The sequence below is a fragment of the Liolophura sinensis genome, chromosome 6 (assembly GCF_032854445.1).
Source record: "Liolophura sinensis isolate JHLJ2023 chromosome 6, CUHK_Ljap_v2, whole genome shotgun sequence".
In the NCBI taxonomy this organism is placed as follows: Eukaryota; Metazoa; Mollusca; class Polyplacophora; order Chitonida; family Chitonidae; genus Liolophura; species Liolophura sinensis.
The window spans coordinates 18,552,112-18,577,355 of record NC_088300.1 but is presented as its reverse complement, the minus strand read 5'-3'; the positions used below and the strand labels follow the sequence as shown (position 1 = coordinate 18,577,355).

Here is a 25,244-nt window from a genome sequence, read left to right as displayed (position 1 = left end):
ATGTTGAAATGTAAAAGTTTACTTACTGAAGTAAATTTAGTATCTTTACTCACATTATCAGTCTTTAAAATTGATACATCTGGTAGCATTGATGTTTTAGATAAATGGCTGTATCTGCATTATTATAACAGTTATAGTCTGGGCTGCTCTTTGTGCAAAATCTTACATAGTTTCTATTCATACATGTAGTTTCACGCGACATTTTCAAATTCATGGATATAAAGCATCGTATTGAAAAACATGGTTTCTGTAGTAGATTTACTGGTTGCCGCAGACAAATAAATGGCCAATACAAATGTTTGAAGAGTCATAATTGAAAGGCGTTCATTATTTTTTCTAATTTTTATTTACATGAATATTACTTTATTTTTTAACATGCTTCCTTTTCTCCTTCAGGCTCTCCTCATCAAGCATGCCTAGTCCTCGAAAGGTAAGTCAAACAGTTCCCGTGTTAGTAAGTTAAATTTTGCATACATTTTTTTCTAATTCATAGCTTATTTACACTGTCCATATATTGCCCATGCTTAAGATGACCCGGGTTAATCTGCCTATTACTTTGCTTTTACACATCAAACTTCTGTGTTCCCTCTTCATACTCCACTGCGCAGCTACATGCATGCTTTGAGTGTAAGACGCATGGTTTTAGTGTAACATCATGACTTTTGCAACATCAAACTTCTGTGTTCCCTCTTCATACTCCACTGTGCGGCTACACGCCTGCTTTGAAAGTAAGACGCATGGTTTTAGTGTAACAGCATGACTTCTGTAACATCAAACTTCTTTGTTCCCTCTTCATACTCCACTGCGTGGCTACTCGCCTGCATGACTTTTGCAACATCAAACTTCTGCATTCCCTCTTCATACTCCACTACGCGGCTACACACATGCCTTGAATGTAAGACGCGTGGTTTTAGTGTAACAGCATGACTACCATTAAGGAAAACGTCCTCTTGGTAAACTCACAGATTTCTGAGATGGATGTCATTGTAAGGCCAAAATTACAGTTTTATATGTTTGATGTTACGCGACTCTCAAAAAGGCCCCGACCGAAATTCTTTTTTCAGATGTCAAATTATTTTATTTCATTTAATTTTTTTTTTTTTAGCTGATCGTTTTAAGGTCGTTTTTAAAATCCGGTTTAAGGGTGGCTTATATTTACTGCCATCCTTAGCCTGGACAACATGTGCACTCTATTATGACATTGTATCTGTATTCAGTTACCCTGTATTGACACTGACCTTTAATCGATATTTCCTCAGAAAATCTCATTAATCTTAAGCAGGTAGACACTAATGTCTATTGAGAGTGTGATATCATGATATCATGTAAAAACATCACAATGTTATTTAATCATTCCAATCTATAGAACAGCTCAGCACACAAAGGTGGTCAAAAATGTTGTTTTGACAGCTAATGTTTGAGTGAAGTAAACCTATAAAGTGGCAGATAGTTTTAAAATGACAGGAAATTGACACTCTGACTTTTTTTTTCTGCATCACCTAAACATCAACCACATATGCACAAACAATATTTTAATTTTGGCCTAATATTTATGCTGCTTATTATGGGAAATTCACAAAACATAAACTTGTCACTTAGGTATAACTCCATGGACAATTTAATCCTCTGTATTTGAATTGCCATTTTTTTTTTTCATCTTTCCTGTCTTATTAAGCTCATAGCTGTCATTATTATCATAATTTATATTGTACTTTTGGATCTGCAGTTTGAACATGATTTGAATGTTTGCTTTAAAGACTTTAAAGGATAAAAGCAAAGTATCGAGACACTCTTTAATGTCAAAGTACATGTATGCCAATATCAAACTCATTTTTTCCCACAATTAAGTATAGTCTTAATTGTTAATAGGGTTTTTGAACAACCAAGTCCCTTTCTCGTCAGGACTGACTGAATTACTCAGCTTTGTTAGCCGCTTTTTAAATACTTAACCAAGGTGTGGTGTATGAGGTAATCAACTAGGTAGGCTGGCAGGAGCTCTATAACATATCACCTGATTCATGCATCAGGCCATGTCACCTTTGACCTCTGGTCTCCAAACATACAGTGTGCCTCTTACAGCATATAGTTTGACTGTTATAACAACTTGACCAGGTAAAGGTGTGCAGGACTGGTTTCTGTGTATAGATATACTTAGACTTTACTGTAAGCTTTTATTAAATGTACATGTGAGGTACATGTGCTAGTGGAATGTACATGTGTAGCCGTAGGCGACCACCTGACACACGTTATGAACCATACCACTTAACATGTACCTGGACAAAGTCTAACAGGCTTCTTTGTGGATGAATGGTTGTCATTTGTGACATTGCATGGCGTGATTAACATTATACTAGATAATGTTAAACCAATGTTAAAATGAAAGAGAACATGGAGAAATCTAGACTCCACACTGAAATAGAGAAGGAATGACTCGGGGCTGCTCTTCTGCTAATCTCACTTGCACTTAATTAATTTTTGTTATCTGTTTGTTATTCACGGGGTACTGTTTCATCTTCATATGAACAAGTCAGTTATATGCCTCACTATGCACGCAATACTGGTGACAGACGTGATGTGTCCTCAGTCAAGTACTCAGTGCCTGAGCAAAATAAGGCATGGATTCAGTGGAAGTGGAGAGAATAAGATCACTGGAATATTCCCAGAATGACGTCCATCACTTTAGGTTTGGATCATATTTTAATAACATCATCTTATGTCAGAGTGCTTGGCCATAGTGTTGCTAAGTTCATATTCATGTTAGGCCTAAAAAAAAATATGTTGAGTTTCCGGCCACCCGACCAACCCTATTTTTTCCTCCAATTCTAATTATTTTTATAAAATAATTTTATTTGAAAGTTTTGTCCTGTTCCCTTTCCCGTCTGATCTGTGTTGTGCAAATATGCGAATATCGCTTCGGTGAACTCGGTAGTATTCCGTCATTTGGCTTCCGCACAAATTCGCGTATTCCGGGAGAGAAAGTTACGAGTCTGATTGGTCCTTGTGTTGTGGATTAGACAAAATGGTGCTGTTATGCGCACTTGTCGACCGATGCGGGAAAAATAAGACGGCCAAGCGCCTGTTTGTTAATGTCAGCGAGTCTCAGACTTTTAAAGAGCTTATACAAACGCTTCACGATCCGGAAGAACTCAGTTTATCATCGTTGTCTTGTTCATCCACGAAAGATGGACCGTGGATCGACATAGTCGATCTTACAACTCCGGTGTTTTCAGCAGTCAAATTCTTCAATATACGGTTTATACACTTTAAGTGTACTTGCAACGGCGCACCTGAAATTACCGACGCATTGGAGGTCACGTCTAGAACGGCGTTTGATGTTCTGATGGACAAAGAAAAAAGGCTGCCTTCTACAAAAGTGTCCAGGTACTGGTAGGCCCACACTATTTTATTCCTGAACATTTTAGACTTCATTCCTGTCCTTGTCGTACCCAAGCTCCTATCTGTTGCAGTTTTCTTGTCTAAGTGTCACCAGTTCATAAAATACTTGATTTCTCCTTTTATTTATTTATTGCTTTCGTTTGTTTGAACATTTGGATCATGTTTTTCAAAGATTCATTTTCTTGACTTACATTCTTGTGGTATTTTTAATTGATTATTTTTTTTGTTAAGCTCTGGGATGACCAGCGAAAAATTATCAGACAAGGACATACTGTTTAATGATGTAATCGAATTGGAAAGACGAGAAGGATGTAGTTTCTCGGTAGCTGTAGCTGATTCAATAGGTGGTTACTCAACCCAGGTTTGTTCCAAGTTCTGCTTGTTTTTGTACACAAACATTGTTTGTTAGTCTGTGTTTTTGTTTATTTCTGTTTATTCTTTACGGAATACAAGTACGCTTGGGTACTCACAGTTTAATACAGGACTCTGGCAGAGATTCAGGTATAAACTTTAGGAGACAGTGACTGACAGACAGATTGTTGTTTTACTCCTCTCTCAAGAGTAGGTGGAGGAAACCTCCAAAAGAAACCGGGGTAAAGTACCGATCTTTGGCAAGTCACTGACAATTTCTTAATTCCTTGCCGTGGCCCCACTTGTAATTAAACCCAGGTCGCTGGCTGAATCTGACACTGACCACCCCATCATGGCCCACAGGACATTGACAGGTGGGGTTTACTTTCATCACTTTATATATGTTGCTAAGCCTTAATGGTCAGTACCCAGATGTGTGCAATTTGTTTTGTTAGCTTGTTTTTGTGGGGTTCATTTCTTTATATGAACTTAGTACTTGAAGTTTTTTAAACAGATTTTGGAATGTAATAACACCCTTATCTTAGTACTAATACTGGCAGTATACAACTAAAGTGTACCTTATTTTACCTGTTTAGCAGGTATATCAGTGCTGAATATTGTATATCTGATGGTTTACACTTTGAAATTTATTTTTGTTTTTTATTTCAATTTCAGATCCAGTTCATGGTAATGTATTTTTTTCCCTTGCCTGAATTCTTCCTGTATGTATCAGCAAAGTACTGTGTGTCTTGAAAAAAAAATATGTCACTGAACCCCAGAGACATCACCCAATGGACTCCCTGCTGTGACAAAATTAACATCAACATTTATCATTGTTTAATTTAGCACCATCCACATTCAGCTGTCTAACTCAACATTTAGCAACGTTTACCTACAAGCATGATTATATTTATTTTTTATTCTGTCTAGCTTCTTTTGCATAGCTATGAAAGATTCATTATTTTTACATGTATTTTTTCTCTTTAATATTTAACTATCCTTCAGAACATTTTCATGCTTTTAAGTGAGGCAAAAACAGATTTTCTGTGGTTTGTTCATAGTTTTAACACTATTTAACATTTATGTTCCTTTTTTAATACCATAATTCCCTAAAGTTTTGCACGAATTTCAATTTTTCATACATTTTAAGATTTTATGGATAATTATATGGCTTTTTAAGAATCTTACTGTATTACATTAGCTCCTGAATGTGAAACTTGTTTTCCATACCTAAGTCATCATCAGTTTCTGGTATCAAGCCAGAAATCTTTGGGTTCAGTGTAGCCTAACTGCCAGACAGATATTTCAACCTGCATCGTTTATATAGTTCGATTTCCTCATTCTCAGTGTACTTGTTTGCTGTATTGTTTTTTTTTCAAGCTATACCTCTGCAGGGTTAGTGTCAATTTTAATCGCAGAAAGAATGAATAAGTAATTGATATGATTAATTTCTACTATACGTTTGGCACATGTTGAGTTTTATATATGAGTTTTATTTCATTGAAAGTTTTGATACAGCAAGCCAAGGACCTATGTCCAGAGGGAACAGAAATACCATCATCTGCCCTGGTTTGTCTTCAGTTCACTCCAAGCAACGTCTATGTTACACTCAGCTTTAAACTTTACAGAGTGTTTTGATGTTCAATATAAAATACAGAGAAGGCAGTTGCATGCCCATCATCCGGATGACCATTATTGCGCTGTTCTTTTGAAGTATATGAAATGTCTGTCTGTTGCCTTGGGGGAGCTGTGTGTTTTTCTCAGGTGTGACGACAAACCAAAGATTCCACTTAAGGAGCCAGGTTTACTGATGTCCACAGGGGTCCGAGGCACCAGTCAATACCACAATATCCGCACTGGACCATGGTGTGAACCACAAAGGCAGTTTAACACCAGTTGTGTGTTTAAAAGTAGACATACCTGATGAAGTCAGTAAATCCTTCAGTGAAGTGTCTGTCGTGCTAAACGACGCAGTGTTTCAGCCTTCAGGTCAATTCAGGCACGCTGTTGCTCTTGAGCAGCAGCTTGGCACAGTGGAGTCAACACGAAAGATTTACTCAAATTTTCAGATGGTGGAACAGATCAAAGAAATAATTTAGAAAGTGTAAAATGCTCACTTATTCATCTGTTCACAAAGTTTGATCTAGACATGCTCATTGCAGCAAGGTGTACATCAGGACAAAGCTGGACAAATATGGCAGAATGCATCATGTCAGTCTTAAATTTGGGCCTCCAGAATTGTGCTCTAGAGCGCAAAAAAAAAGGCTCTCAAGAAATGGAAGCGAAATTTGGCAGATGTGGCAATATGAACAATATGAGGGACATGAAACAGAAGGTTCCCGGTCTGAAAGAAGCCTGGACAAACAGCATCAGGTCCTTTAAAGAAACTATAGAAGGCCCCTTTAAAAAACTGTCCATAAAGGGAAGCCTATCTTTATTCAGCAGCCTGTAGAAGATGCTGCAATTCAAGAGGCTAAACAGCATGTTGAGGGTTTGTTCCCACAGCTAAAGTGACCAGAAAGAGCACAAAAGAAGTGGCATCTTACCACAGAAAGTGGCATTTCTGTAGAGCTTGCAGTGTTAACAGCCCAAAATGCACTAGCGGTGTTTGCATGTGTGGAGTGTAAGAAACCAAGCGTGGTTTATTCCAGAAGTAAACTTACTGAGCGCCAGCAGGTTCAGCTCATAACTACCATTACGAAGTACAAGTATTTGTGTGGAGCTCCTGTCACCCCACCAAATAATCCTGGGTATCACCTGTGAGTTCCGCGTGTAAAGTCCATACTACAGTTCTGACATTGGTCAGAGGGATTTGTGTTGTTTCTGTGGGACAGATAAAGGAACAGTAGACACTGAGCTTCAGAAGCAGTACAAGACAGTTTTACCAGTGTGTGCTGCATGTTCAGCTGTGAAGCATGAGGCTCTTTGTTTAATGCTCTACGGCAAGCACGTGTGACATTATTTTACCGAAGTTAAAGTCTTGCTAAATGCTGGACATTAAAATATATGCCAAATAAAATGTATAAATAATGTAAAGAATTTTCTTTTCTCTGAATTCTGAATTTTGGAGGCGGTGATCTAGTGGGTATCACAAAAGATTCCTAACCTGGAGATCTGGGTAAGATTTGCGTAGGAATGCTAGGAATTTCCTCATTCCACTGCAGTTAGTTCAGTGGTTAATTTCAAGGGTCTTCCTGCAACCAGCGAATGGTCGTGGGTTTCCCCTGGGCGCTGCCCCGTTTCCTCCCATCATAATGCTGGCTGCCCTCGTATAAGTGAAGTATTCTTGAGTACGGCATAAAACACCAATCAAATATATAAATAAATGAATAAATTTCAAGGGGTCTTGGTGGCGGGTGGATGATGACGCTATTAGAACTGTATAAAAGAAAGAGGCTTTATTCTTTGGAAAACTGGCCTTCACCACTGTATAATTCAAATGGGGGAGTTGTTACGGGCTTGCCAATGATCAGTGGTTTTGTATTAAAGTGACTGGTCTGGATAGCGGCAGATCCAGGATCAATCCTGGGTCGAGTCACACCTAAGACTTTAAAGAGGGAGTTGTAACTTCTTCGCTTGGCATTCAGCATGAAGGGGATGGTGCAACGACTGGTTGACCCGTATCAGTATAATGGCTCAGGTGGGATGGTTTACTTGCCTTCGGTGCGGCATAAAACAACAAGTTAGTCGATCAAACTCTAATTCTCCAACAAAGGCACATATGGGGATGTTTAAGGATATTGTAATAGATCTGTATTGCAAAACCTTCTTTTCTGGCTGAATAGATTTTCCTGTGTGTTGTCATTACCTAACCAGCTTACCTTAAATACATATTGTGCTTTCGTTATCGTGAATCTCGCAATGCAACATCAGGTGAAAATTGCTTGTATTCCCAATAACTTTGCTTCCCTCCCGCCGACTTGTTATCCCCCTTAAATTTGTTATCACAGTGTTAATAACAATATACATGTACATCACTGGATTAGCTCATTAACTGTCAGACCTACTGCTGAGACCTGGTTAAGCCTTGTCTTGAAAACATTTCTACGACTTAAGAGTAGGTTAGACCAAAAGTTAAATAAAGATGACAAGAAAGATAATTTCATAAATCCTTCATGCCTTGTAAACAACAAGTAATACTTCGACTCAAAGCAAATAACTCCTTTAATCTGTATTGCTGTGGGTAATCATGTCGCTGTGGCAATAATCTCAGCGATGGTTGATTGCAAATGTAAATTTAGTGACCTGTTATAATATTTAAATCAAACTTTATTTTGTTAAAAAAGCTGAAAATTGTGTGCAATTGTGTGTTGTGTGCAGACTCCTGAGAAAAATATACAGCTGATGAAGCATATAGCTATAATCATTACTACACCAAGTCATCCACAATTGTACATACATTTTGAATTAACTCAGTTGCGACACGTAGTTGCTTGCTTAATGTTTTCTCTTGATAGTATATTGTTGTCGCCTTGATTGATATGAATATTAATACATAAGTGCACATGTGTGCGTGTGCATATTTGTACACATATTTACGAATGTAAATTCTCTTTACTGTCTGTATATCCTTACATTTAGGAGTGGGTGCTACAGTAGTAACTACTATGTGTATGCATAATTAGGTACACGTGTACGTATGTGCAAGTGCTTCATTCCAACATATGAGTATTAACCAGTTAGCATCTCTTGTCAATTAAATTTAAACATGTTATGGGATACAATAAGCCCTTTGGGGTTTCTGCTCCCGCCAGAGTGCTATAAGTTGTATTATGTTGACAAACTGATGTATCTGTACATATGTAATTATGTGTGTGTGTATATACCTGTTTGTATTAACCTTGATTAAGAAAAACCATTATTATATAGGCCTACTTATACTGTGCACATTACGATAATATTTAAGATGTATTTGTATGAATATACGTACATGTACATACATATGCTTGTGCCTGTGTGTTTGCGGGTGTGTATGTATATGTATGTATATGTATGTGTGTGTATATATATTTATATATAACCATGCGGATACAAGAGGTTTAGGTACAGAGAGGTATTGAGATGTTCTTCCTTTTCTACTTTCTTTCTGGTGAATAAATCCAATCAAATCAGACATATATACACAATAAAAGCAGGACTGGAGAAAGTGTTATATTCTGTGTACTTTGAATGTAGAAAGTGATATTTTATGCAAGATGTTTTTGTGAACATTTCAGCATGAAAAGGAACTGACAGCTGGCATTGTAAACATTGGGCAAAGTGATGCGCTGAAAATAGACAGTTAATAGTCCTCATATTTATTACTGAGCACAGTAATGCAGTCAGCTTGTTGGTATAGAACGTTATCGTTTTTCAAAAAGGCTATCCTTAAGTTCTTTGTTGGATGTAATCTAAACATATAAAAAAAAAATGGGGTAGGTCAGTAGGGAACTATTTTTTTTTCTTTCAAATGAAACAAATGAATTTTAAAGGAATTAACATGAACAGAAATGTAAAAAACCGACATCAAAATTCTGATAAAAAAAACTGGTGAGTAGGTACCTTTTTTGGCGAGGGGGGGGGGGGGGGATGTCAGTTGGGTTTACCCATCGAAAATATTTTAAATGATAGCCTTTCTTTGTTGAACCAATTCTGTTTGTCTTCTTTGCCTAATTCACGACTTTGGCAGATTAAATGTACTTTGTATTTGAAGGGACTGGAATAAAGGCCAGACAGACAAAATCCAGTAACAATTAGCCAGTGTCAAAGCATGGCAGATATGTACATGTGTGTTCAATAGTCAGATTACATGGCAACGTATTTCGATCCTGATGCTTATGTTTCCATGTTGCCATTATGTAGATGCAACAGTGGTATCATACTTGTAAATGATCAGATGCTTCAAATAACTTCTTTGTCTTACAGTCCTCTAAGTCACCGGGAAGGGCCGGTTCGCGCGGCAGGAGTCGTAGTAGGAGTCGCAGCAGGAGTCGAGGACGCGCTAGAAGTCGCTCATCCTCTCGCAGTCGGGCAAGAAAACCTGTAGAGTCTACTACCCCAGGAAAAGTTGTCTCTGAGAGGACTTTAGAAAAGAGAATGGAAAAGGAGAAGCCAGTACTTAAGACTGACAGTGTAGACAGTGAAGTGAAGTTGAGATCTACTCGATCAAGCAGGACTACAATGCGAGAAGAAACACCAACTCGTAAATCTGCTAGAATAGCTGCTTTGACAAGTCCATTGGTGAGACTTCAGAATTCCGTGTGACCTGTTTTAGGGTAGCAATCACTGTTTAATACAGCTCTGATTCATGTTCTAATGGTGAAATCTAAATGTTTTGTTAAAAATCTAAAATACTCTTTTTTTTTTTTTACCCTCTTTATTATGTCATGTATTATTGAGGTATTTAGAATTTTCTTTTGTTCACCCCATTTTTAGGCACATAACATACATGTACTTGTGTTGACATTTATGACACTGATATTTGCTCCCGGAATATTTTTTTATAACTTCTGAAAACATGTCTGACAGATTATACATTGCTCTAACCTGATTATTTGTTTTCTCAGTCAGATGACTTCAGATCTGTGTCCAGTGAAAGCACTGATAACGATAAGAGTTCTAGGAAGCAAGTGGAGCGTGAATTTGGGGGTGCTATAGGGGCTTTTTTCCTCATGTTCTTGCTACCAGCAACTGTCTATGGATTGACATTCATGTGCTCAAAGGTTTGTTGTATGTGTATTTAATGTTCCTGGACATCTTTAAACAGTATCTTTCTCTCCTAATGTATATGTAGTTTATGCATGTAGGTAAGTCTTTTCAATGCTTTTAGGTTCAGTATTTTGAGATCTTTTTTGTCAACATTAAAAAAAAAAATTAGTTTGCTTTTTTTGCTTTTAAAGTGACTAACAAAACTTGATTTTTGATTTGCTCATGGCCTGTCATCATTCGTGATATGCATTTATGGGTTAATAGCTGAATTGCTTTTTGGGGGGCGTATTGTTGGGGGCTAAATAATATTCACAGTCAAAGAAAAATTTTAAACTGGTTTCTAAACTTCTATTGTTTGATAAGTTGCTTATAGACTTTTATGCTCTCTAGCATAGATAGCTATGGCTGGCAGTTTATCATGGAATTTCAATGTTTTTGCTGTTAGTGTTCAAACATGTAAACTCTCATTGTTTCTTTTTCTACCAGGACCAGTGCTCCATAAGAAAATTGCCGAGGCTACCATCAAATTGGAGAGTGTTATTTGATCGCGAAGCCACTCTGATATTCTTTGGCTGGCTGGTATTCCAGGCTTTGATATATTCTCTACCCATTGGTCGTCTTGTATCTGGCCAGCCCATCAAAGGGGCAAGAAAACTAAAGTATCGGTGCAATGGTAGGTATCTATTAGGATGAAGTTTGTTTAGGAACTCCAGTTTTGACTGCTGAAAATAAAAATAAATCTATGTCAGCTCTGTTCAGATTTAAGATCTGAAATGTTGTGCTGTTCATTATATTCTTTAGCAACATTGTGCTTACACGATGATCTGTTGCATACTATTTAGCAGTAAATGTCAGGCACTCAAGACATTTATTAACAATAAATGTTGAAGACATCACATATAATATTGATATTTGTGCACAGGGTATATGTGTTGAGTGCATGTACTTTCAAGTGCAAATTATCATTGACACTGTAGATCACATGGAGACGGCCAAAAACTCAAAAGCTGGAAACGGACGACTTTGGCCTATAGGACAACATTAACTAAGGCATGGCTGTTTAGGTGTGGCTCACATACAAGATTCTGACTATGCTTCTGGTTGTATGAACTCTGTGTTTAACTATCACAAAAACATTATTTTCAGTAGTATGTTGTTAAAATTGATTCTAGTTGATCAGTTTCTGTAAGGACTCTGTTTCTTATTTCATCCAGGATTTATTGCCCTTGTTTTGAGCTTGGCTGCATTTGGATTGGCTGTGTTCCTCAAGGTTCCCGTCACAAGGGTTTACGACAAATTCCTCCCCTGATCACCATAGCCACTCTTTTCTCAATTGTCCTGAGCGTTTTCCTTTACATTCGCTCATTTTGGGTTTCCAGGTTTTACCTGTCCTCTCGTGGAAACACAGGTGAGTTTAACTTACCCTGTCAACTGCTGGAGTGCCAGAATTCTTCTATAAATTGTATGGAAGAAACTTCAGACCATATTTATGCCGCTGTAAATAACATTAAATGCCAGTTTTTGCACACAGTAATTTCAATGTACGTGTATGTGTTGATCAGGTGTCAGAGAAAAACTGACATTTTGGCTTGCCTACTTATCAGTTACATCATAACATGTGTAAGAATAAGATTTTGGTTTACACTATAAAGAGATTGTAATAGTTGCATGGTTTTGATGCTGACTTTGTATCTTAAAAAAGAAAAAAAGAACAATGGCAGGTATCTGAGCTATGACTTTATTATGTCAGATTGATGTCCATTTGTACCATGGTGGAGTGTATCTAGTAATGGTTATTACTTGAGACACTTTAATCATCTGAATTATGTTTTCCAGTGATAGTGTTACAGAGTGCAAAAACACTGATTGGTGATTTTTTCCAACAGTTTATATAAACATAATTAATGTTTTTGTCTGGCTGTTGTTTCAGAAAACCATATTTATGACTTCTTCATGGGCCGTGAGTTGAACCCTCGATTCAAAAGCTTTGATCTGAAGTTTTTCTTTGAGCTGCGTCCAGGCCTGATTGGCTGGGTGATGCTGGACCTATGTTTTATTGCCAAGTCATGTCAGCAGAACCAGTATCCTTCCCCAGCTCTTTGTCTGGTATCACTCTTCCACTTCCTGTATGTGGCCGATGCTCTCTGGTTTGAGGTGAGAAACAGTCACGGTAGCTTACAGTGTAGGCCTGTGAAACGTAACATCTCCGTTTCTATTAATAACTATCAGAAAACTGTTCATAATTGAACAATTAAAACGATTTGTAATAAATTAAGGTCAAAGGGTAAAAAAAAAAGTACTTCAGAAAAAACTATTATATTTAATTAAATATGATGTGGACAAATTCCAATGTTAAATCGAAAGTTGAATGGTTTTCAGATGTGGTGGTGTGATACTGAAGTAATGTTTCTTATGTAGAAAAAAAAAATAGATCTTTCATATCTGTTGTTTCAGTCCCTGCCATTTTAAATGGGATAGCATTTGAGTTTATCTCACTTGGAAAATACTTACATCTTAAATATTCTTTAATAATGTTCACCTGGCAGGATGCTATACTCACCACAATGGACATTCTCCATGACGGGTTTGGTTTCATGCTGGTCTTTGGGGACATTGTCTGGGTGCCATTCCTCTACAGTCTGCAAACACGCTTCTTGCTAGAACATCCCCAAGAGTGGAGGTGGTATGGCTTGGCTGCTATTGCAGTTCTTAATTGTAAGTGTACATGCTTTTTAGCTTCATTCGCTCTCACAGTTTGTGGGGCCTTGATGACAATGAGCGGCTGACGAAGCCCGTATGGCAGTTTGCACAGTCGGCTGGTTCAAGACAACTTATAACGTACACATCTATACATCACATATGAAAAAGTTTGGCAATAACTTGCCAAAAGTCAGTTGTTTAAACGTGGACACTCTGGTTTCCCTCCATCCATATAACCGACGGCCCTTGGATGAGGAAAAAATTCTTGAGAATGGTATTCAACAGCAATCAAATACTTCAGTTTGAATATTTACTCTAGCACATGTATTGTCTTAAACTTTCTCTGATTATGTTTTGATATGGGGTTTTCATAAGTATTAGTAGAGATGTAAAGTGCTATCACTGGCGCTTAACTAACGAGATAGCCTGTTGAGATTAAACTTTGAAAACCATAGTTCTTATTTTTGGAAAAATGGAAGGCCTTGTTTCTTTAAGCAAAAAAAAAAAAAAAGAAACTGATTACTGTCTTATGAGAAATATATTTTTGAATGTAGATTATGACATTGGTTATATCAGTGTATTTAGAGCAAATGGTCAAATGTCAAATCTTAAATTCAGATGATGGATGTCTTTGGTTATTGTTGGATGTGTTTATGGTTGTAGTGGTGGGCTATATTGTCTTCCGTGGATCTAACTCTCAGAAGAATGAATTCAGAAAGGATCCTCAGAACCCAACCTTGGCTCGTAAGTGATACTGAATAGGTCATTCCACTTCAATATCTGTACTTGTCAAACTGAGACTTCATATTAGGAGGTTACCTTCTTTTCATAGTAAACACTGTTTTATCCAGGTGAGAAGTAGATTGCATCCTGATTGGTCAGTGTTGGCTCTCTATTGGTATGTTATGATATACATGTACAAGCCAGAAAATAGGTGCCTGACATTTCTGAAAATACACATTTCAGCAGTGTCAAAAATCCTAAATACTCCTGTCCTGTGCATGTCTTTCAGATTATGATTAATGTTCCATGGAGTAGGAAATGTGTGCACACTCACTTAATTCAGAGCATTGATTTCCACTATTTCAGACCTGGAGACCATACCCACAGCTTCAGGGCGTCGATTGTTGGTGTCTGGCTGGTGGGGACTGTGCCGTCATCCTAACTACCTGGGGACCCTCATCATGGCACTGGCATGGTCTCTACCCACAGGTACTTTGCTCATCTTCTTAATATTAATAGTCATAATTATGAGACTGAAAGGTTTGAAGTCCTGCTGAATGGGACAGTCACCAGTAAAGTTGGATGTTCGAATCCAGCTATTCCTGCTTTGCCAGGAGCCTCAAGTGGGAGGTTTGTCAGGTACCTGGTCAAAAACGTCGCTGCCATCATACAAATGAAAAGTTCTTATCAAGTTGTTGAACAGCTGTCGAGTAAATAAGTTTAGCAGCAGTAGATAAATGCTTTTGGGTCTTCTAAGTGAATAGATTGTGTTCTGGCATCTGACTGTAGCGGATCAAAGTCTAATGGTTTACATTTGTACTGGGTTGTATTGTACATATGTTTGTAGTTCATTTATGCATTTGTTAATTTATTTTTAGGATTTTCCCACATCCTGCCTTACTTCTACCCGATTTACTTCCTGGTTCTGTTGGTGCACCGTTCCAATCGGGACAACCACAGCTGCCGTAAGAAGTACGGCCCTAGTTGGGAGCGCTACTGCGAGCGTGTCAAGTACCAGATCTTCCCTCACATTTACTGAGGCTTCTACCCAGAAGGCCGGTCTCATCATACCCACCATCACCACTTAGTCCTCATCACATTCTCCCTGTATAGATAATATTTTTTTACGGTGACATAATCGAAGTATAACGTGTCAAATAGTGTCTTGGTATCAAAATTGTCTCTTTTTAACTTTTAACGTTGATAATTTTGGCACATAACTGATGGGTCAGTATTATTTGAATAAATCCTTGATATTATAATAATCTATTTTAATATCCATTTGATTGCTATTTAAAGCCCTGAATAACTAATTGTTGTAGCAGATCAATTCCATAATTATTTTATCATAATTTAATATGAATATAGTACATGTACTTTAAGATTTTAAACGCACCCATCCTACTATGTCATATGGCACATGCTTTGAATGAAGGTATGGCTACGCCCAGGTGTGAAATCATTGTAACCCAAGTTGCAAGAAATTTTTATTTTCTCATATTTTCCAACATAATCAAAATATTTCCTGGGTAATAATTTCTATCAAAGAGAAAAAATCTAAAGGTTATCCTGTGGTTGGAACAGAACAATGAGGTCAGGTCTGTAATGCTTTATTGCTCCTTTTCCCTAGCTCCACATGCCTTGAATTTGACTTCATAATGTTACTTTCATGTTAACTTTCACCAATAAGATATTCTTTTCAACTGGAAACAGGCTTGCGCCACTGCACATGTACAAAGCCACACAGTTTCATCTGCATCATACACTAAGAAGTCTGTAAAATAGTGCCTGGCAGTTTTCAAATAACCCGTTCTCCACAAAAATAAAAATGAGATGTTGTCAATTGTCAAGCTTTTAATTTCTGGCTTCACCTAAAGTGTATTTGTCTTCCAGTTATGTCTTTATTTTGTGGAGAAGCTTGTGTAATATTTAGTTGTATTTCAGTGCTGTGTCATGTTGAGTACCCCAGTGAAATTAGATTTGTGAGAACATAATGTGTTTGCAGTAGAACTCAGTAGGTGTTTCTATTCAGTCATTGTGTATTTTATGATTTGAACATTTGGACATGGATTGGTTGTGCTTGTAGAAAGATCAGAGTTATTAGTAGAAGAATTTAGATGCCAGTGAGAGTATTTATGTGTCTCATTTGATGCTTGTTTTTGTAATATTTTTTATTTTATTGCATGTGGTTAACCATGTGAACAAATCTTGATTGTTCCAGATTTCCATTGGTACACAAAAGTATTCTTTCAATATTGAATAGTGGTACGGCAACAGAGTTAAAAAACTGTTATGAGGTAATTAACTCCACGTTTTAGTCCTGTGCAATGCTTGAGTTGCACGAAATCATTGTGCACCAAGCTAATATATTTTAATGGACATGCTCTTTTATTTTTATTTCCATGTATTTCACCTCCCATATATATGGCATTTGTACATACGTCGTGGTTCTGTATTTTAGTGTTCTTATATCGTGCAGTGTTTTTATTGGCCTGATTGTATTTTGTTATGGCTCTGTTTTAGTGTTTCTTGTCATTCTTCAGCAATTCAGCATTTGCTAGGACAGGTATACTTCTCTCCCCCATCACATTCCATAGATCGGAACTTGGTTAAAGTCAGCCAGGACCTTCTCTGCTTCTTACCAGCACTTCATGAAGTTGTTCTTTAAAAGTAAAAATACTAGGTATCACCAGCTAGATAAGATGTCACTAATGTAATTCTTTGCCATGCTTAAAACACGAGCCAATTACAGTAAATTCCTTCCTGTGATGGTTTTAATGCAGTCATTTACACTTATGTTACAGCTTCAGTTTAATATTTCTTAAACGTAGTACAGTATTGTTTTTTAATGAAATCCTTGGATAGATATGTATTGAAACATTTCTACCAGATGTCTGTACTTTTTATTATTGGAGGAAGGCAATAAACATTACTTAAATATATATCAGCTTCATTTCTTCTTACGATGCTGTTGGAGTAGTTCTGGGGGTGCATGTTTTCATCTTCCTGCCAGTTTTAATGACGCTTTCTACTTTGCCCTAAAATAAATGGACTCAATAATGATCCCAAAGGGCATTTTATAACCTTGAAAGGGTTAATTTTTGTGTACTGTTACCTAAAAAGGGCACTTGTTCATTAATATTTGGATAGAAGACCAAAAATGATTTTCATGATTTTTCTACAGAAAGAAATCCTATCAAGTGATTGAATATCTTCAGTGATATTCAGTTTTCCATCTAGTTATACTTACATTGTAAGGTAAATACATAAAAATTCACGCCCAAAGTGCATTTCTTAGGTGTAAATAAATGTCGCAATATTACTATTGGTACTGAAACATAAAATTTGCTAAAAGGATATTTTATGTGTACCTTCACAACAAGCCTCAAAAACCCAAGATCAGTTAAAAACTCTTAAAATCAGGCAAGATGCGCATTGAGTAAAACTGTGCCTCCAGTAAAAAGCAACAAGAACACTTAAGAAATACTTCAAATTTATTCTTTTACATTTCTACAAAAGAAGTTATTTTCTAAGCTGATTTAAGACAATGTGTTTTCGCTTTTCATATTTTTTGGCTCCTAAAAATCAGTTGAAAAGTTATTAAAGGGATTTTAATGTAATTCAGGCGTGACATCACAGAAAATAACCATTTTCAAAATATTCCATTGACTAACAAAGTTGACATCACAACTCAAATGTATTCTGACAAGGTCACCATATTTTATCCTAACTTAAATGCTTTTCCTGGCACAGCAAAAATTCTAGAAAATAAAATCAAATTAGTTTTGGGTACAGTTTCACTTGAACCTTTGAATGAATGGTACCAATTTTGTCATATCGTTGCCTAAAACCTGAAGTCTTCATTCTTTGGGGGCTGTCTCCGAACTCTTGGTTAGGCTATGCACAGATGTTCTCATTATTGCATTGAAAATCATTTACTGGTATAGAGTTCTGGTTTACACAGATGACATGTCTGCAATATTGCAATTAATAAATAGAAGTATGCATAGGAAAGTAAGGTCTGACAGCTTTATCCAGAGTATATAGTAGTTGGCAGCATTTCTCTTTCTAGGCACATACACTAAGGTTGCTTGAAAGGTGTTCCTTTGACTGGTCTATCAATCTGTCCATTCACATTTGTAAGTTGTTTCAAAGATATGTGCGTATAAATTCTCTGAACTAGGCATGCTTCTTAACATCTATCTCATCAGAGACCATGGCCCACTTTCAAAAACCTTCATAATTCAGTTTTTTCGTAACTATAACTGAGATGTCATTTATGAAAAAAGTTACAGGAAATTTGATTTAGGAAGTGTCCTCAGAAATCTGTGTTAACCTAATCCTAATGTTTCTCTCCCTTCTCTGTCCTCATTGTCACTAGTAGACTGACATGAGGAGAGAAATACACTTGGTATGCAAGCTGTAACACATTTATACATTATGTAAATGTATAAATGTCCAAGACTCTTAATACTGGAGATTAAAATGATGCAATTTCAATATCCCCATTGTGAATAAAATATCGCAATATAGTTTACATGGAATATCATAAACATCTTCCAATTGTTGTTCTGATCACGTAAGAACACAATTTTTAGTTTCAGAATTTCTGACATCTTGAAATATCTTCAGTGATCTGTGTACATAAAAAACAAAAAACAAATGATATGGAGCTGAGGACTATTGCCGCCACAGACCCAAGGAAGCAGGGGAATATCAAATCTGTTGTCCAAGAATGGGAAGTTAGAAGAAGCGCTGTACTATAATGACTTTAAGCACTTTATTTACTGCAAGAAAAGATCTACCAAACATGTAAATTTGTAACCATTTCACTTAAATTTTACTTCCTGTTTTTAAGGCCACTGATTACATAAGTGCATTACAAATGCAAAACGAATACAAATAATTGAACTGTGATATTCATGTGTATAACATTTGAACAAACAACAATTTAAAAAGTAATAGGAATGTAAGTGGCCTGTATACATGGTTGACTATCAGTAAATCAGTACATCAGATGCAGCAACAATAAGACACCAAAATAACAGCAGCTTACTTTTTTCTTTAAACAGTAAAATGAGCACTTCACTGGAATGGCACTAAAACAGAACATGAAATACTGATGCATATCAGAAGAAATTATCTAGGCTTTGTTTCACCAGGGAAAGTATTATTTACAAATATCTTGACCTGTTCAACCCTTGTAACATGTAGCAGTAACATGAATTTAGCCAGCTACATGTACATGCAGTACATATTGGGTGAAATATTGGCTGATGTTTTGTGGAGAAAACTTGACAGTTCTAATTTTAGCTATGATACTAACAACAAGTAAACAACAAGTAAAGACTACAAAGATTGTACAAAAATGTCAAGAAATCTTTAGTCATGAAAAGTAAAAACAGAAGTACCCTTGTGAAGTAGCAATGCCACACACATTTTCCAGGTGATTAACTACATGTACTCCTACATGTACTCACAAAACAGAGCGTAAACCACCACCACTAACAGCAACCTTTTGATGGCAACAAAAAACCTGACAATAACAACCACCATCACTAACAGCAACCTCTTGATGGCAACAAAAACCTGACAATAACAACCACCATCACTAACAGCAACCTCTTGATGGCAACAAAAACCTGACAATAACAACCACCATCACTAACAGCAACCTCTTGATGGCAACAAAAACCTGACAATGACAACCACCATCACTAACAGCAACCTCTTGATGGCAACAAAAACCTGACAATAACAACCACCATCACTAACAGCAACCTCTTGATGGCAACAAAAACCTGACAATAACAACCACCATCACTAACAGCAACCTCTTGATGGCAACAAAAACCTGACAATGACAACCACCATCACTAACAGCAACCTCTTGATGGCAACAAAAACCTGACAATAACAACCACCATCACTAACAGCAACCTCTTGATGGCAACAAAAACCTGACAATAACAACCACCATCACTAACAGCAACCTCTTGATGGCAACAAAAACCTGACAATGACAACCACCATCACTAACAGCAACCTTTTGATGGTAACAAAAACCTGACAATGACTATATTCTGAAACCCAGAGGAATCAGTTCTCACAGTAAAGAACCACAATTAGTTTCTCCATTGGTCCTGTGCTGCCTTGGCAACTTGAAGTATCGCACAATTCATTCACAAAACTGCCAATTTTCCAACCACTCTCAAATCCACAGTTAATGCAGGGATGTGGTGGAAGAAGGGGGATAACTACGAGCATCATATCAACTTACTTTTCTATATACAGGGAACATGCTGAGACAAAAACAGCCATAAATCAGATTGATGAATTCTGCTCCTGATCCAAAAACATACAAGGGTTTTACATGTTTCTATGGAGATGACAATAATGTGACTTTTACAAAAATTAAATAAGTCACTATTCCTTGAAATAACATATAGAACTAGTAGTCTACTACCATAAAATATTTAAAGTACACATGAAAAAAAGTTCTCATGCATGGAAAACTGTCAAAATTATTTTTCTTATAGAAAACGGCAAAGAATTAATTAGTCAAGCTACAATGATTCAAATAGTAATATAATTAAAATTGGTAAACCTTTAGCATCGCTTTATCTGCATATATTCTGGCTCAATCTTGACAAGTCACAGATACGGCAGCATCAGGGGTCAAAGTTTTCAGATCACACCAGAATTCTTCTTTTGATTAAACCTGGGACATAGTTTGGACTATATCCCAGGTTAAACATGCCTTTACATGACGCTGCCCTACCTTTCGAGTAAATTTCAGATATAGATGACTCAAGGACCAAACAGTACACTTTTTGTGTATCTGCATTAATGTCTAGGAACAAATATTAGTAAGCATATCATCATATTTCTACATATCACATATGTGAATGTGTGCATTGTAGCGCTGTTAAACTACCCTTCCCACCTCCCCATTCTGCTAACCCTAAGCAAGCACGACATCCAAGGTTTGACTGCACAATGACCTAGTTATCAACAACATGGAGCCCGTATGTATTCATGGTAAATCGATAATTTCATGGAATTTTCCACCACTGCAGTACCAAAGGGTAATTAGTTAGTGAAAAGTGATGTGAAGTTGTGTGCGATTTACTTTACTTCCATACGATCTCGTGAGGCTCCTTACACAAAGGTAATTAGCTGGTGAAAATAAAATTTCTTAGTAGCTTACTGCAAGATAACTGCAACATTTGACTGAAATTAGCATATCAGTTTCGCCTCCAGATGGTCACATGAGCCACTGTCCACTGATTTTTCCTCGCTGTTTCACGGATGAAAAATGGCACATTCATCTCCTCCACAAGGTCAAAGGCGTGAGAGAGCTGAGCTTTCAGTGTGTCAAAACCAGTAACCGGTTTTCCCTTCTCATCACGATAACCGCCAAGCCAGGTGGACTGTAAGTAACAAGACAGCCAGGTTACAGCACAATTACAAAGAGATCACCTGTCTAGATTTAAGTACCTGTTGATGTTACAAGTCAGGTGATAATTTCACACTACATGTATATTGATTATTCCATCAACCAAATTCTTTTACAACAGGATATGAGGGGAAAATTGACTGAAGAGAAATCCCTACAGATTAAAGTTACTTTTTGCCATTAATATTACTGAGATTAATTTGCCCATCTGAGGAAATAATAATAATGCTCGAGAGTAAGCAAAGTGTCTTGAGTAAGCCGATAGTTCCAAAAGTGCCAAGAAGTAACCAGGGTAACCAACGGATTTGTTACTATCGGCTACAAAACATTAGTTTTAAACGATCCCATTTTTTAGGACCTACGACTTTTAGGATCTACATTCATGGTGTGAATATGAATGTGCTGTAACATAGTGATTTAAGCAAATTTTGTTCTGATTCCAATGAAAGCAAACCTGAAATTCATTCTATCAACAATAAAAGCACTACCTCCATATTTTATATTTCGGGCAATCATTCATTTTGCAGACGTTAAACCGGTGGCATATGCCTTTCTGAAAGCAAAACGTTTTGGTTGATAAAGCCTAGTTCTGTTGCTGTAATCAATCTGGTACTGCCTCTAACGTATACCCTGCATCCTGTCAGCCACAAATGTTTGCAAATATCCATATTTTAGGACACTTCTGACTTGTTTTTGAAGAAGACTTGCTCCCTCAAAGTAAAACATAAATTTTAAAATGTAAAATGTACAAAACTGGACTTAAACTCTAGAGAGTGACTCTAGAAAGTGTGGAAAATAAACGTCCTGTAACAACAAGTCTCTTAAAGCCATTATTACTGTTGTCTTTGATCAATAATACTATTCTGCATATTTTGCCCAAACACACAGATTTTAGAACGAGGTGCCGCACGGGTCTAAAGTCTAAAATTTCTTCCACATTTCCTGGGCTAAAATGAAAAACAATGACCACATAAAGTGTCATTAGTTCTATTCTATTATGCCTACTTCACACTTTTAGGTATTTATTAGGCAGGAAAACTGATGAGCACAATGAAGCACAATCAAACACCCTTTCTCCCCTCTGTGGCCATATATTCACTTGTCAACATCCCAATCAACACAGCTGTAGTATGTATGCAGCAGATTAATTTCATTTACATGTTTCAAGAATTTCTTCTTTGTTTTTGCATAATCTCTCTGTCAGAGTGGTCATGTTGTGGTGTTTATTTATTCGTGCGACCTTATTGTCGCCTGTGTTAATGGATTAAGTTGGAACATGGGAGGAACACCTGTGAGAAACCCCCTACTTTGAAATGATGTCGCACAAGATTTAATTTTACGACGTGAGTCGTAGCGTGAAGCAAACGACTTTGATTTCAATGTCAATAGAAGGAATTTTAAAGTATAATAAAATTAATTATGAATTAAATGTACTGAGGTGAGAAAAAAAAAAAAATAGTCGACCCTGTGCCTGCCCTTGAGATTATGAAAATAAATATAAGCCTACTTCCCAGGCCAGTATGCAAGGTACTAGGAAAGGTCGGATCATTTAGCTTGCTGACTTAACCTGTAGTACTGAACATATTTCCAGTAAATGAGAGCAGTGCAGTGGTTTGTGTTCATTAATATTTGTCTCCAAAACAAAGAATTTAGCGATTCGGTAATGTTGCCCGCAACAAACATTTTTTCAAATCATTGCCTGGCCAAATCCCTGGAAATGTGACCATTTGTATCATACAGTTTAACAGTATGAAAAGACAATACTAAAATTTTATTGTTCAAAAAACATAATTTGACTGGTATTTTATGAACTAAGTACTGTGCTGCACAATAACAATGCTTTAGGTGGGTTTACATACCCAAATAGAAGAAAACGTCCTAAAACACACTGTATAGTACACTATAAAACTGGAACTACTTCAGTAAATCGGTGACAATTTTCACCACCTCAAATGCCTTACTAGGACTCTGCATTGCTTGCTGACCCCATAAAATTATTTGGTATAGTAGTGTGAGGGGCAAACAGGGAGAGCGACAGGGCTGATTATTTGCTCTATATGGTTTACATTACCTTAGGTGTGAACTGCTCCAGCCATGTATAAGGGGAGGTAATAACAAGTATTCCCCCTGGTGCTACTAAGCCAGGCAAGCGGGCCAGGAAGTCAAAAGGCTTGTGAAGTCTGCAGATGAGATTAGCAGCCAGGACACAGCCAAACTGCCCTAGCGATGTTGGCAAATCGCAGGCATCACCTTGCTGAAATGAGGTCCTGCCCCGGTCCTATAATTAACATATAAACATGTGTCAAACTGTATTTTCAGAAACAAATAAAAGTCATAAACCATTAGTTATAATGCTGACACATTTTCACCTTGCCTTCTAAACAAACTTTAAATCACCTTTCTACCATCAACAGAACTATCAGAATCTTGTAAAATGGATGAAATTTATGGTCAAATATAGTGAGCACATACACTGACTTTGTATTACTAAAATGCTAATGTATCTTTGGAGATTCAAATTCAGAGGAAGAGAATCGCACTGAAACAAAATATCACCTTTTTGATACTTATAAGATATTCACTACCCAAGTCTATCAACAGAATTCATGACAATTATTCATAACTTTCAAATCAAACAAAGGCATCAAATGCTTCATCAAAACAAATGCTTACAATGATGGAAGGGACAACTGCAATGCGTTCTGTGTTGAGATCTCCCTCATCAGTGACAGCATAGTGTTTCATTCCATCAGCCTTCAGCTGGTCACACACATCCACGAATGCCTGGCTGTAGTCTATTCCTATCACCTTCTCAAACATGCGAGCCAATTCAAAAGATGACCGACCAACCGCACAGCCAATGTCTAAGGCTCGCAGAGGAATACTGTCACCCTGTCAACAGGTCCGAGTATATATATATTTAAGGGCATGGTACAAACTACCATGTGAAACAAAGGTTTCACTTCAAAGTTAGGCAATTACTATACAATGGAAGTATGCTACTTCTCCAATTTCACAATATATCCCAAGAGGCAAGAAATAACTTCTTCTGATAAGTTTCATGTGAACCCCTTGTAAACTTCAGAGATATAATTATCAATCACATTAAATGCATTATAATGATTATACACTTAAGTCTTGAGTTTTAAGCTAATTCATGCAACACTAACACTAAAGTTAGTGTAACAAAGTCAGAATTATAACAATTGTTTTAGGTGAATATCATCATTTAAAAATCAGCCAAATACACTAGCTGTTGATCATGGAGCCTTAATTTATTTTCTCTGTTCACCATACAAAGTAAACAGTATTACCAACTACACAATATACTCAGCTATAGGCCACAAACTAACGATGTAAAATTTTTACTCTTCACCACCAGTATCAAACTTAATTCCTCTTACTCCATGCATGCACCACCTTAATTAGTTGCAAAGTAGGGTACCGGTAACTCTCATCGAGCAAGAGGTGTTGCTCCATGACAGTTGAAAACCACTAGCCTTACCTGTTTAAAGTACTTCATACAAATATCTGCACACTGCTTGGGGAATTCTAGACAGTTTTTGGGCCCGAATGACCATCGCAGGATTTCATCTGGGCTACCATAGTGAAACACCAAGTACTCTGAGACAAGCTTTTGAGATTCGTAAATGTTCGTCTGCTTCTGACGTTTGCGGTCTTGCACTAGTCGATACACGGAATATCCCGCAATTCCCACACTGACAGCTATAGTAGACACCGCAAACACTTTGTGATCCACTCCTAGTATAGTTGCCATGGTTCTCCCCAAAGATTTTCAGTATATTCAGTCACACGTAGCCTTTGATTAACATAAACCGTACTGCACTGCCTGTTTCAGCTGGCGGAAAACCATGTGCCACTTCCGCTAATCGCAGCCGACAGTTTCCGAGTTGTGCCGACCGAGTAG

The 25,244-nt window shown here is 37.1% G+C and overlaps 2 protein-coding genes across 2 annotated transcripts; one reads left to right on the top strand and one right to left on the bottom strand.

Moving 5' to 3' along the window:
* Positions 1 to 397: 397 nt before the first annotated feature.
* Positions 398 to 15,489, top strand: LOC135466523 (delta(14)-sterol reductase TM7SF2-like). Its single transcript, XM_064744052.1, is given in 11 exon segments — positions 398 to 430; positions 9,652 to 9,966; positions 10,293 to 10,448; positions 10,921 to 11,107; positions 11,649 to 11,735; positions 11,738 to 11,842; positions 12,365 to 12,588; positions 12,981 to 13,149; positions 13,798 to 13,878; positions 14,224 to 14,346; positions 14,736 to 15,489. Coding segments are annotated over 11 exon segments (1,626 nt in total). The 5' UTR covers positions 398 to 412; the 3' UTR covers positions 14,897 to 15,489.
* A 5,058-nt stretch (positions 15,490 to 20,547) lies between these two features.
* On the bottom strand, positions 20,548 to 25,141 carry LOC135469204 (uncharacterized). Its single transcript, XM_064747754.1, has 4 exons — positions 24,822 to 25,141; positions 23,990 to 24,208; positions 23,388 to 23,594; positions 20,548 to 21,290 (listed from the first exon to the last, which is right to left on the bottom strand). The coding sequence occupies exons 1-4, from the start codon at positions 25,092 to 25,094 to the stop codon at positions 21,105 to 21,107; spliced, it is 885 nt and encodes a 294-aa protein (XP_064603824.1). The 5' UTR covers positions 25,095 to 25,141; the 3' UTR covers positions 20,548 to 21,104.
* Positions 25,142 to 25,244: the final 103 nt, after the last annotated feature.

Bases quoted from the DNA above. Each gene is read 5' to 3' on its own strand.
- LOC135469204 (XM_064747754.1), bottom strand. From the start codon at position 25,094: ATGGCAACTATACTAGGAGTGGATCACAAAGTGTTTGCGGTGTCTACT. The intron at 24,209-24,821 runs GTAAGGCTAGTG...ACCTGTTGACAG, and splicing joins GTATGAAGTACTTTAAACAG to GGTGACAGTATTCCTCTGCG. The intron at 21,291-23,387 runs GTAATGTAAACC...TGTTACTTACAG, and splicing joins TGGAGCAGTTCACACCTAAG to TCCACCTGGCTTGGCGGTTA.